Raw genomic sequence first — 10,928 nt, 5'->3', positions numbered from 1 at the left:
TGATGGACGAGAGTACCACTCGGGCGGCAATGAAGATTGAGAACTCAAAACCGGCAGGTTCACCCATCTGCGGTGGTAATGGTTCGAGACAAACGGAGCTTGTGCTCACAAGGTGATCGCCGAGTATGGAAATCTGTAACGCGAGCTAAGTCAAGCATCGAAAGTTGATGATCCATGCAAAACGAATATAAAGCTACAAACACGCCGTGCATTCACTGCTAAGTATGCTACATCGAGGGATAGATGTGTGAACGACCAGGAGTTCGGCAGCCACAAGGAGGTGGTTGTAGCGGGTCTCTTCCTGACAGACCCTTGGGCCTGAGATCGTCGAATATTAGAAGGGGTGCGCCGATAGTCGTCCAAGTCACAGGCACCGGGCAGCAACTTGCGCGGCGTTCGATCGGACGTCGGCGCATTCCCTGCGCATGTTGAATCGCGCAGGTGTACTGAGGCTGAGATCATGTCGACAGTCCGACGAGGCTCCGCAATGCCTTGCTGATATCACCACCATGTTGTTGCAGCACTTTCTCCGCCTTCGCACGAGGAATCTCAAATTCATGGATCTGCGCAACCCGGTCAGCAGAAAGCGCATGCCTAGTCAGACGAAGTAGGCACGCACAATCAGATCCACGTCCTCCTTCTTCACATTCGGATCCTTCGCTGGCGTGTGGGGCTTTTGCGCGACCTTTTCCGCGAGGAAGCCGCCGGGGAGGAAAGCCTCCTCCATCTTCACTTTGTTGTACGCGAAGCCATCGAGGTACTGAGCAGAAAGGTGCTCAGCTCCAGACGATCTCTTTCGAGGTACCTCTGGATACGCACCTGAACGATGACCTCTGGCTCAGGTCGGCCGTTTGTCGAGCGGGACATGGGGGACAGATGCAACTCGCGATCAGGCGCCCGGGCCGGGTGGCTCTGATCGCCGCGCCCGAGCCCATTGTTGCATCTTGACCTCGACCACCGTGCACCTCTAGCCGTCCCCAACGCCGCGAGTGTTACTTAAACGGATAGTATGGGCAAGAATGTCAAGTCCGAGCCCGTCGAGCCCCAAATGCCCGAGGAAGAGGAGGAGGAAGGCGACTATGAGATTGGTGAGGGACCTGGATTCATGACCGGCATCGAGCGCCGTCCCATTTGCAGCGCGCTGAACGGAGGCTCTCTTTGTCAGAGACGATAATACATGCGCGGGTTACCGATGAGGGCAAAGGATGGGTTAGTACCTTTGCTGCGCGCATTCAACCCATCGTCAGCTTACCCTTCACCATGTATCGCGACTGACGGCTCTGCAGGAATATCTAATCAAGGCACGCCTCTTGAATCGTTAAAGCCTATTGCTATAGGGCTAATGTCTTGGATCCTCCCATGTAGTGGGCCGGCTACCCCGATGAAGAGAACAGGTGTGTCGAACGTCAATAATAGACGCCTGCATCTCTCAGCACGCGTCTCTCTCGTCTTTGAAGCGTTCGGCGTGTACTCATCTTCGCCTCAGCTACGTGGAAGAAGGAGACATGTCCGGCGCGCAGCTTTTGATAGACAGCTTCTGGGCTGACGTCGGCTTGGACAACCACGACTACCAACCTGGCCAGATCCTGGAGCCCTCGAAGAAGTGGTTGAGTGAGCTTGCACGAGCCACGCTGCAGTGACATAGGTGTGCTGAATAGCTATCCAGAGCGTCAAATCAAGATATCACGCGGCGAGATGGAAGAGAAGAGACGGAAGGTAAGGCATCTTGCTTGCGTCGGTCCTTCATCGTAGAATGGGCACGACGTTATTTGTGTTTCTTCTTGGCGGAAAGGAGTCTTCTGAACAAGCTAGTTGCAACCCGACACTAACTGACTATTTCAGAAGGAGGCGAATAAGGCAGCGACGCATAAACGGGCTGGATCCAGCGTAAGTGGGCGTCTCTCAAGCTCACTGCAAATGATCGCCTGATTGTACCATAGAGCAAGAAAGCGAAGGACTCAGTTATAGACTACGATGACGTGCGTGCTGCATCTGTCGTACCTCCAAGAACCCCTCAAGATTGACGCTATATGGCAGACCGGAACGCGCAAGCGAAAGAGCTCTACCGTCAAGAAAGAGAAGCCCGTCAAGACAGAGAGGAGACGAAGATCCGCGAGCAGACGAGAATCCGACAGCAGCGACGATGGAGATAATACGGTAAGGCGGATGGCGCCTGTCTGTAGCTGGCTTATAACACACTTTCGCAGCCTCTCAGCGCTCGCCCCAAGAAGAAGGGAGCTCAGGAGACGAAGGAGGTGCGTATCTTAACTCTGACAATTCCTTCCATGGCACTGACAATCTTCGTCTGTCGTAGAGGCGATCTACGAGTGTTTCCAAGGGCAAGAAGCGCATGGTCATAGACTCGGATGACGAGGTGGAAGAGGTGGAAGAAGTAAGCAATGCTATCTTCGCGTAGCTCGCCTACGCTCATGCTCACGATGACAGTCTCCACCTCCCCGCAAGACCAAGAAGACGTATCAGAAGTCGGAGGAGGTAGGGCTTTCCTATGACAGTCCAGTTCTTGGGTGCTGACAATCTGTTGGTACTAGGAGAAGAAGAAGCGCAAGCGCGTCGAGGCGTCTTCGAGCGGGAGCGAGGATGATGTGCGTTCTCTTTGCTTACCCGTCATGGTTGGGCTAGCTGATCGTCCACTTGCAGGTCCCATTGAGTCATCACTCGCCACCGAAGAAAAAGAAGGTGAGACTGAGCGGCTTTGACTTGGACCCTCGACTGATAGACTGGTTGTAGACGGAGGCAAAGAAAGTTGTCGAGGCGCTGTTCTCGGACGACGAGACGGAGGTCCAACAAGCTGCTTCACAACCTTGTGAGTATTCTCTTTATCGCCTGAGCATCAGCCAACGCAAGCAATACACGCTGCAACTACCGTGTCAACACATCGCTGGCTCATAGAACTTATCGCTAATCTATCAAACAGCAACTAGAAAACCTAAACCGCCTCCAATCGCCATCCCCTCGAACAGTGGCTCGCAAGCTATGTCTGCCTCTACGTCCGCGGCTACGCCATCTGGCATCTCTCCCGCCACCGGCACCACCAAGCGCAGCTACGAGAGGCGCGGAGTCCAATTTATGCGGGACGAGTACACAAGTACGAGCGGGCTGTCAACGAAGGCCAAGCTAGCCCAGGCGAAACCCGCGCAGGGCGCGTCATTACCGAGCTTTACGAAGAAATCGAAGCAGCAGAAGGAAGCTGAATCAGCTAGTACGCCAGCAGGAGCTGGCCCTCCGTCTGCTGGACCTGCGACTGGGGGAACGAATCAGGCAGCAGCGGGACCATCGTCTGCTGGTCCGTCGAAGCCGGCCCCGTTGCCTAAGAGAAAGGTGCCACTGCCGAACCGAAAGGGCAGCGGCTCGATTTCCGCGCCGCCTACGCCTCAGCTGGACATGGATGTCGACCAACGACCCGAACCTGCGTGCGTTCTTAGTTATTGCGATTGAATGACATTGACCTTCACTAGGGCCGCCCCGCCTACACCGAGAAATACGGAAGCTGCAGCGCAGTTCTTGAATCAGTTGGTGCAAGAACGCGATTTCTCTGGGTATGTTATGCTCGGAAAGATCTTGTACAAGTCGCTCATTCTGTTTCAGACTGATGGACTTCGATGAACCGGAGGTCGCGCCTATGGAAGTTGATCATGAGCCTGTACCTCCACCGCGACTAAAGCAGGCAGCACCGCTCCCACCAGCCGAGCTAGACTCCTTCGAATGCACGAAGCCGGTCGACTTGATTTTCGGAGCCAGCGACGAGCCACAGCACGTCTGCGATATGCACTTCTTCAATCTCACCGTCCGCCGAAACGACACCGCCGTGCCATTCAAGGTCGGTCTCGCGCCCCTCGACCGCGTCGTTCTGGGACGTTTCCACGATTACACGGACCTTCCACTATTGCTTCAAGCGTGCAAGCCGGTCTCGCAATTGGCCATGGTTGAGGCTGCCACTGTAGCCGACCGCTCAGGCTTCGCCATGGTCCGCGAATACCTCAATAGCATGGACCAGGTCGCCATCATCCGCTTCTTCGTCTTCGAGGAGTGGATCGGGAACATCATCTTGTTCCCGAGTGCGGCGGTCAGGATCAGGGAGCTATTTGAGTGCCCGGCGTACTACCAGCGGGACGACATACTCTTTGCTGCGCTCGTACCGTGGAGGATCGTGCCGGTCTCCGCGAAGCCCGACGAGCATGTCTCGATGTACCAATTCAACGAGGCCACACCTTCGCTCCGCTCGCAGCCCGTACCGCCGGTACAAATGTCAAGCGACATGAAGACGGACCTCTCGAGCCGATGGACCGTGATGAAGGGGCGGTACCAAGAGGCCTTGCATGTCTTGCAATTCCCCAAAGAGGTGCTTGAATTCATCTCGAAACAGGAACGAACCTTCTACATCCACCGACCAAGCGACGAGTTTTGCCCCTTTGACCTGCAGGGGAGAGAGCTTAAGGGTCGGGCAGCTGAAGAGGTCGTCGGTTACGAAACGCGCTTGCTGCAGACTGTACTTCGACGTGGGCCCATCGAGGGCGAAAGGAAGCCTCCAGCGCCTGCCCCTCTGGAGAGGACTGTTTGGATACACGTTGGCGCTTTGCACGACATTGGCAATATTCCCAAGCTGGTCGAACGACTGGGTGCTCATGACATCAACTTCTACTCGTACGGAACGCATGAGTCTGTGCCCAGGCAGATGTGGGGCATTCATACCCTCTTTACTTACGGTATAGCCATTCGCTCACCGTGCCTTCATCGCATACTAATTATTGCTTAGGCGGTGCCGTCACCTTCACGCCGCGTTCTTTGCTCAACGACCCATTTTGGACCGCCTCTCTGATGACCCAGCTGCACGAACATCCTGCTTGGTGTTGCTATATTCCGCCGTACGTCTTGGGCATGGCAGTGCGTCTCTACTACAAAGACGACAATCCTGTCGCGGTCTACAACCGGCAAGTACTCCATTGCCTCAGACTTGAAGCTCTATGCTGATGATCCCTAGTGAACCCGAAACTTTCGCGTTCTCCCGTATTCTTGAGGCCATCGACGAGGGACGATGTGGTTTCACGACCGCTCCGCCGTCGTATAGGAGCCCCGATGCACCTCTTGATGCACCAATCGGACAGCCTCATGCAAGTCAAGCGCTTCAAATGCTTCGAGACAGATGGCACGACGAGCAACTCGACATTCTCGCTCTGCTGGACGGTCAAGAAATATTGGAATACGCGCTTAAAGCATATGATGATAGAGTAGGAAAGAGCGATAGGGATCTCGACAACTTCATTCTCGATGAGCTACAGGACGACTTCGCGGCGGTCCAAGTGCAACCTCCTATCTTGTATGAGTACCGCAGGTTCATCATCGTGCATGGACCTCGTGAGCTTGCGTTGAGGCGAGATAGGGTGAGTGCATCGCTGGATCTGCCACCTTGGTCATAGCTGACTGTACACCTTCAGTTCGAATGCATGACTGTGGACGGGCTGGTCTTCAAGGACGGCTTCTTCGACATATCATTGGAGGGCGCCGCTGTCAAGTCATGAGCAGCCCTGAGACGTAGCCTTTGCGTCGCTGATGAGATCCCCTCTCATCCATGCATTCTATGTATATTGCTGTCTTGCTATCTCGCGCTGGACTTTTGGAATCAAAATGTTAATGTACAATGTAGCGTGATTATATAGCTAATGGTGGAGGGTCTTCCGGCTCGGAGGGTAACTGTGCGATCTCGTCTGCATAGAATTGCTGCAACGCGTGTTCGCTCTCGCAGAACTCCTGCATCTGCTTCCTCAAGATCTCCGCTTCTGCAGCGGGCTTCTCGCGCGCGCGGACAGAGGAACCAAGGTTGGAGTGGATCCGGCCGGCCATCATCAAGCGGTTGGTCAGGTAGAGGAAGCCTTGCTTGCCGCCGAGGACCTGGACGAAGGCCACGCCCGACCTATGAACAAACTGGGAGTACTTGAAGGGCGCCCTACGGTAGGAGTAGACAACATCGACACCTTCCGGATAGAGGCTGCCAGCTTCGACGTCCAGAATGAAGCCGAAGCGACGCAGCAGCGCGTACTCGAAATAGTGAGTCGGACTAGACCCATCCGGTATCCGCTTTTCGAGGTCGGGTACGTCAGGCGGAGGAAGCGCAAGAGGAAGAGGAAAGCAGGACTGGAACGCATTGCGGTCCCGAACCTCGCTGATCTGCGTAACGTAGGCCTCGACGAGCTTGAGACCATACCGCTCTATTAGCCGACTCCACTGGCGTAGTTGCTCCTCGATGCAGCGCGCAGTTGTGCCGATCCATTGCAGCTCAAAGTGGAAGACCGTAGCAGGGTTGTGAATGATGTCGTGATGAAGCACGACACACTCGGCTTGGTCACTTTTCTAGGTCAAGATGAACACGCTGTACGCGACTGGGAGGAATGTACTCACCTTCTGAGGATCGATGTCTATGGGCATACTTTGACTCAGGATCAGCCGCTTGCGCCTCTTGGCCGTTGGACTTCTGCCCGAAACACGAGGTCGCAGCTCGTCAGAGGCAATGCGCGTCCTAAACCATCCCTTCGGCGTCATTTGCACGGCGAAGTCTCCGCGTAGTTGATAGAAGTAATGTCTAAAGGCCCATCAGCGCATGTACTTCTCTTCGGCGACAGTGATGCTCACCCATCGAGGAATTTGTGTGAACCTCTGACGTGCTCAAAGAGGCCTTGCTCCAGCATCCTGACACCCCATTCTGCCCCTTGCTGCCTTGAAGAGACGTCGCCAAACTCCCTGACCACCCAGGACACGAAGTCGAAGCCGGTGAACGAGTTCGGATACTGGCTATGATGCCAACGATTGTGCTTTATCGGCACACCGTCATCCTCGCGCATGGCCTTCGCGATGGCTTGCAGCGACATGTCACCAATCTCTCGCTCACTCTTCATCTTCTTCTTAAGCGGTCCTGCGGCGTGAATCTGGTCGAGCTGCTCCATAAGACTGTCGTCGAGCACGGAGGCCGCAGGATTGAGGGTTGTCGGTAGGAAGCGCACGGCAGGATGCACCGTCTTGTCGTCCGGTGGAACCCAACGCAGCTTGGTAAACTGCTCCGCAAGCTTCTCAATGCCGAGGATGCGCATCTCCTCCTCATTCAGCAGCTCGCCTTGGGGCCCGACGTTTTCGGGCGGCGGTTCTGCGGTAGGTATGACGATAAAGCGAGTACGCCAGTATCGCAAGGATTCGTTGAACTGCTGCTCGTACCCAGCAACCAACATGTCCAATCTGCGAAGAGTCAGCAAAGGGTAGAGCGGTCAAAAATATCACACACCGGTTCCAGCCATAGCTCTCCAAGCCTCTTGACGAGAATTTGGTGGACATCTCCGTATAACCCTCGCCCAGCTTCGGCCAACTCAAGAAGCGATACTCGTATGGCTTTGCCCCAGGCAACCGTCGTACCCATCGCTTGACCTGAATCATATCCCCCGTATACGAGATCCGATGTATCTCGTTGCTCATGCTCAAGTAAACCGGCTCCGTCGTTGTGTTCAGGATCTCCGACGCGCCAGAAAATCGCGGTACTGAGTCCTCTTCCGCAACGAACGTCCTCGTCGTATGCCTCCGGAATGACGCCGTCTTCTCCCTGTCTTCCGCTGGCGGCTTCTGGATGTCGTTGAGCGCCGATGCTCGAGATGGCTTGAGGATGAACTGGAAGCCCTGCGCCAATCTGACAGCTGCCATGCCCCGCATCACCACGAGCGCCCACCGCCTGCGGATCTCCTCCTCAGCCGCCCGGCCGACCAACTTGATGTCCTTCGTCTCCGGAGGTTTCACCAAGAACGACTTCATCTCTGTCGGGTCGACGACGAAGTCGTACGAGAACATGTCGTAGTTTTGCTCGAGCTCCGCCGCCGCGGGGAAGTATTCGACCGTGAGCGGAAGACAAGCTGGAGTGACGAAGCTGTCCCACTTGATCTCGGTCTTGAGCAGCGGTCGAGGAAAGACATGCTGCCAACGGGACGCGAGACCGTATTGAGAATGCGAAATGGTGGTCTGCGGGCGGGAAGGATTGGTGCGCGGGATGTGGGAGAAGGAGGGGGATGAGGAAGTGCCGATGACGGTAGCGGTGCTCCGTCGACGGAAGAGAGCGGCGGCACCATCGCGAGGGGGCGTATTCATGGGTGAACGACGGAGAAAGGAAGACAGCCCGGGGACGACAGTGTCATCGTCAGTGCCCCTCCGACTTGAAGCACTATGCGAGGACAATCTATCCGTGTTGGAAGATGAGGTCGGAAACGGTGTAGGTATTGGCACTCTTGCCGATAGGGTTGGCACCGTAGACGAAGATGGCAATGGCACTGGACGTGCCGGCCTCTCTGGCGTACTTGATTGTCGCTTCTCCGGATCGCGTTTCGTGGAGGTGCTGCTGGAAGATGACATGTTCGTCCCCGATGCAGACGCGGACACCGTCGTCGTCTGCGGCTCACTTGGTCCGCTACGATTGAACGGATTGAGTAGCCAAGTAGGCGCCAGTCGAGAGGCTAAGGTGCTTTTCCCTTGGCCACTGTGTTCCGAGGATTTTGACGTCGCGCGCGATTTTCTCGAGCCCGAGGAGCGTGCCGACAGTGTCGATGATTGCGAGGGCGACTTGCTCAAGCCGCGGATACTTCCACTGTCGGGGAGCTCCAAGTTGGCATGCCGTGGGCTCTCCTCGATCGGTGGCTCGCGTGGCTGTAGAAGGGAGCCGCGCACTGACAAACGCTTTTCGACAGTCGGTGTCGTAGGCGCAGACCGTTGGGGCGTTGGTGGGTTGGTGCGTGGAACGATGGAGGAGCTGAGAGCAACGGATGAAGAGCTTGTGCCACTGTCATTCGACAATGTTGACAAGCGCTTTCTCCGCGGACCTCCTTCGTCATCAGTGTACCTCTCTTCGCGAGGCGACAGTGCAAAGACGTCGAGGTCGAATTGATCAGCGGCCTCCTTCGAGAGTGGCTTGTCGTAGCCGTCCATCATGATGTTTTCAGGAAGGAAAGGCACCTCAATGCTACTCGTCACGTCGTGCTCAAGCAGACCCAGCATTTGAATCTCATGCATCTTCGCCCGTGCAACGAAGCTATAGTCATTAGCCAGCGCACTTTCATAGATGAAGTCCACTAACCGGTCCGCTCTGAAAGGCAGATCCAATTGCTTGTCCCAGAACGAGATAGAGATCCAGAACGGCTCCCACCAAAACGTTGACTTCGGACTTCCATCCTCCGTGTCCTCGCCAACCCACAGAGGATCATACGACCGCGGGTCAGCGTACGCGTCTTTGTCCCCCTTCTCGCTCTTTATCTCCGGATCCGCGCTCAGGAAGCTGAACATCGGGGTCTGGTGCAATGGCGGCTTGGCCAGCGAAATCAAGTCGAAGCCGTGTCCCTGGTCGAGGATGCGCATCGTGGTTAGCCGGAGGAGGCGCTTGTTGACGCGGAAGTAGCCTGTCCCAGGAGTTATGAGGATGGATGTCGCGCCTGTGTTCGACAGCGACCGGTCGATGTAGTGCGTCTCGGTCGGATTGAGAGCCAGATTCAATGCTTCAAGTACGGGCGCGTCGTGCGCGTATGAGAGCTTGCCGACCAGACGTACTGGCTCGGTCGAGTTGGCATGCATATGATAATGGTGTGTCAAGAGTACATCGCGCTGGAAGTCGTAGAAAGACGTTTTGAGCGTCACGAGCGTTGGCCGCCATTCATGAATCACTTCCAGGTCGGTGATAACCTTGTAGAAGTCCTTGTACCAGTTTCCCCGGTCGTCGCGCAGGAGCGGACCCGCGGCGTAGTCAACCTCAGACTGGTCGTAGAAGACGCGGCAAATGAGGACTATCGTGACCGTGTGGTTCGTCCCCGCGGCGCGCCAGCTATTGAATAGTGTTGGGAGGCACGCGTGCACGATCTTCTCGTTGTAGCGCTCGCCGTCACCGGCGAAGTACCACAGCTCACGGCACACGGTGATGAAGATCGTGACCTTGGCGGACAAGCTGCGATAGACGGACTTGGTTGAGGGCGTCATGATGGCAGAGGACACTCGCTTGCCGCCGATGTAGATGTGTTGGATTCTGGCAGCTGCGCTACCGACGAAGGTGACCTCTTGTCCGGCATAGATGCATTTGCCCGTAAGCTGGTAGATGTGAGCAAGGGGCATACGCCCTAGAGAATAGAACGCACCTGGCGCCCCAGCCTCCACATGTCGTTTCGTCCCAAGTACTGATCTTGGAAGTAGAACTCGACGTAGTCAGCATTGCAGCGTTCGCCGTCAACCTATCAGGGCGATTAGAGCTCCGAAGACAGGGCGTGGGCTGGCAAGCGCACCTTCGTGACGATGACTTCGCTGTTATTCCTCACGCCAAACGCATCCGCGATCGGCTTGGGAAGGGAGATCTAGGGGACTTGGGCATTCGTCAACAAGAACGTTGGGATAAAACGCGTCAAACTCACCTGCAGCTGATGCTTGAGATCGGGGTCATGCTTGCCCACGATGAACAGTACGCCCGCCTTTGCCTTGCTCTCCATCTTCTTCCTACTATCCTCTGACTCCTCCTTGAGCTCCATGTCGTCCTGACTGGCTTGCTCCGCGCTTACGACGCGTAGAATGTCGCCTTCAGACACGCCAGGCCACCGGACATGATTGAGGATCACGGTGTCTAGTTCGCGCGGGTCGTGGACCCATGAGTTCAGTGTGGTACTCTGCCCTACTTCCAAGGGTGGCGCAGGTGCTGATACGGTGGAGGAGGGCCTCAGAATCGAGGTCGCTGTATTGGAACGACGGCGGCCATACTGCGAAACTTGGGATTCGGCTCGAGAGGACATGGTCAGGGTAGAAGCTATGAGAACTTCACAGAGATTGCATTGGAGCGTATGTTAGAGAAGATCGGGCCCGTGAGCGAAGGGGACACTGGTGATGGGCGCAGGAAGCAAGGCTGATGCCGGGCATGG

The 10,928-nt window shown here is 55.9% G+C and overlaps 3 protein-coding genes across 3 annotated transcripts; 1 reads left to right on the top strand and 2 right to left on the bottom strand.

Annotated features, from left to right (window-relative positions):
- Positions 1-188: 188 nt before the first annotated feature.
- On the bottom strand, positions 189-900 carry SCHCODRAFT_02608368 (uncharacterized protein). The gene is made up of 3 exons (XM_003035604.2): positions 820-900; positions 620-760; positions 189-563 (listed from the first exon to the last, which is right to left on the bottom strand). Exons 1-3 carry the CDS (start codon positions 865-867, stop codon positions 459-461), a joined length of 294 nt encoding a protein of 97 aa, XP_003035650.1. The 5' UTR covers positions 868-900; the 3' UTR covers positions 189-458.
- A 62-nt stretch (positions 901-962) lies between these two features.
- On the top strand, positions 963-5,676 carry SCHCODRAFT_01144378 (uncharacterized protein). The gene is made up of 21 exons (XM_050341100.1): positions 963-1,088; positions 1,166-1,209; positions 1,287-1,301; positions 1,366-1,394; positions 1,487-1,611; positions 1,667-1,716; positions 1,843-1,887; positions 1,941-1,979; positions 2,038-2,157; positions 2,208-2,255; positions 2,315-2,392; positions 2,446-2,493; positions 2,550-2,603; positions 2,659-2,697; positions 2,749-2,824; positions 2,936-3,431; positions 3,477-3,557; positions 3,607-4,724; positions 4,775-4,949; positions 5,000-5,399; positions 5,454-5,676. Exons 1-21 carry the CDS (start codon positions 1,010-1,012, stop codon positions 5,535-5,537), a joined length of 3,243 nt encoding a protein of 1,080 aa, XP_050203150.1. The 5' UTR covers positions 963-1,009; the 3' UTR covers positions 5,538-5,676.
- On the bottom strand, positions 5,318-10,925 carry SCHCODRAFT_02608365 (uncharacterized protein). The gene is made up of 9 exons (XM_050344314.1): positions 10,431-10,925; positions 10,305-10,373; positions 10,161-10,253; positions 9,116-10,113; positions 7,289-9,070; positions 6,646-7,242; positions 6,415-6,595; positions 5,454-6,366; positions 5,318-5,399 (listed from the first exon to the last, which is right to left on the bottom strand). Exons 1-8 carry the CDS (start codon positions 10,542-10,544, stop codon positions 5,668-5,670), a joined length of 4,533 nt encoding a protein of 1,510 aa, XP_050203149.1. The 5' UTR covers positions 10,545-10,925; the 3' UTR covers positions 5,318-5,399; positions 5,454-5,667.
- Between the last annotated feature and the right edge of the window lie 3 nt (positions 10,926-10,928).

Source organism: Schizophyllum commune (genome assembly GCF_000143185.2).
Source record: "Schizophyllum commune H4-8 unplaced genomic scaffold SCHCOscaffold_1, whole genome shotgun sequence".
Classification (NCBI taxonomy): Eukaryota; Fungi; Basidiomycota; class Agaricomycetes; order Agaricales; family Schizophyllaceae; genus Schizophyllum; species Schizophyllum commune.
This window is presented reverse-complemented; position numbering and strand designations above follow the sequence as displayed.

Coding starts and splice junctions, on each gene's coding strand:
- SCHCODRAFT_02608368 (XM_003035604.2), bottom strand. CDS start 867: ATGTCCCGCTCGACAAACGGCCGACCTGAGCCAGAGGTCATCGTTCAG. Junction 761..819: donor AGCCAGAGGTCATCGTTCAG/GTGCGTATCCAG, acceptor CTTTCTGCTCAG/TACCTCGATGGCTTCGCGTA. Junction 564..619: donor AGGAGGACGTGGATCTGATT/GTGCGTGCCTAC, acceptor CGGGTTGCGCAG/ATCCATGAATTTGAGATTCC.
- SCHCODRAFT_01144378 (XM_050341100.1), top strand. CDS start 1,010: ATGGGCAAGAATGTCAAGTCCGAGCCCGTCGAGCCCCAAATGCCCGAG. Junction 1,888..1,940: donor ATAAACGGGCTGGATCCAGC/GTAAGTGGGCGT, acceptor ATTGTACCATAG/AGCAAGAAAGCGAAGGACTC. Junction 2,494..2,549: donor CGTATCAGAAGTCGGAGGAG/GTAGGGCTTTCC, acceptor TGTTGGTACTAG/GAGAAGAAGAAGCGCAAGCG.
- SCHCODRAFT_02608365 (XM_050344314.1), bottom strand. CDS start 10,544: ATGGAGCTCAAGGAGGAGTCAGAGGATAGTAGGAAGAAGATGGAGAGC. Junction 10,374..10,430: donor ATCTCAAGCATCAGCTGCAG/GTGAGTTTGACG, acceptor CAAGTCCCCTAG/ATCTCCCTTCCCAAGCCGAT. Junction 6,367..6,414: donor TAGACATCGATCCTCAGAAG/GTGAGTACATTC, acceptor ATCTTGACCTAG/AAAAGTGACCAAGCCGAGTG.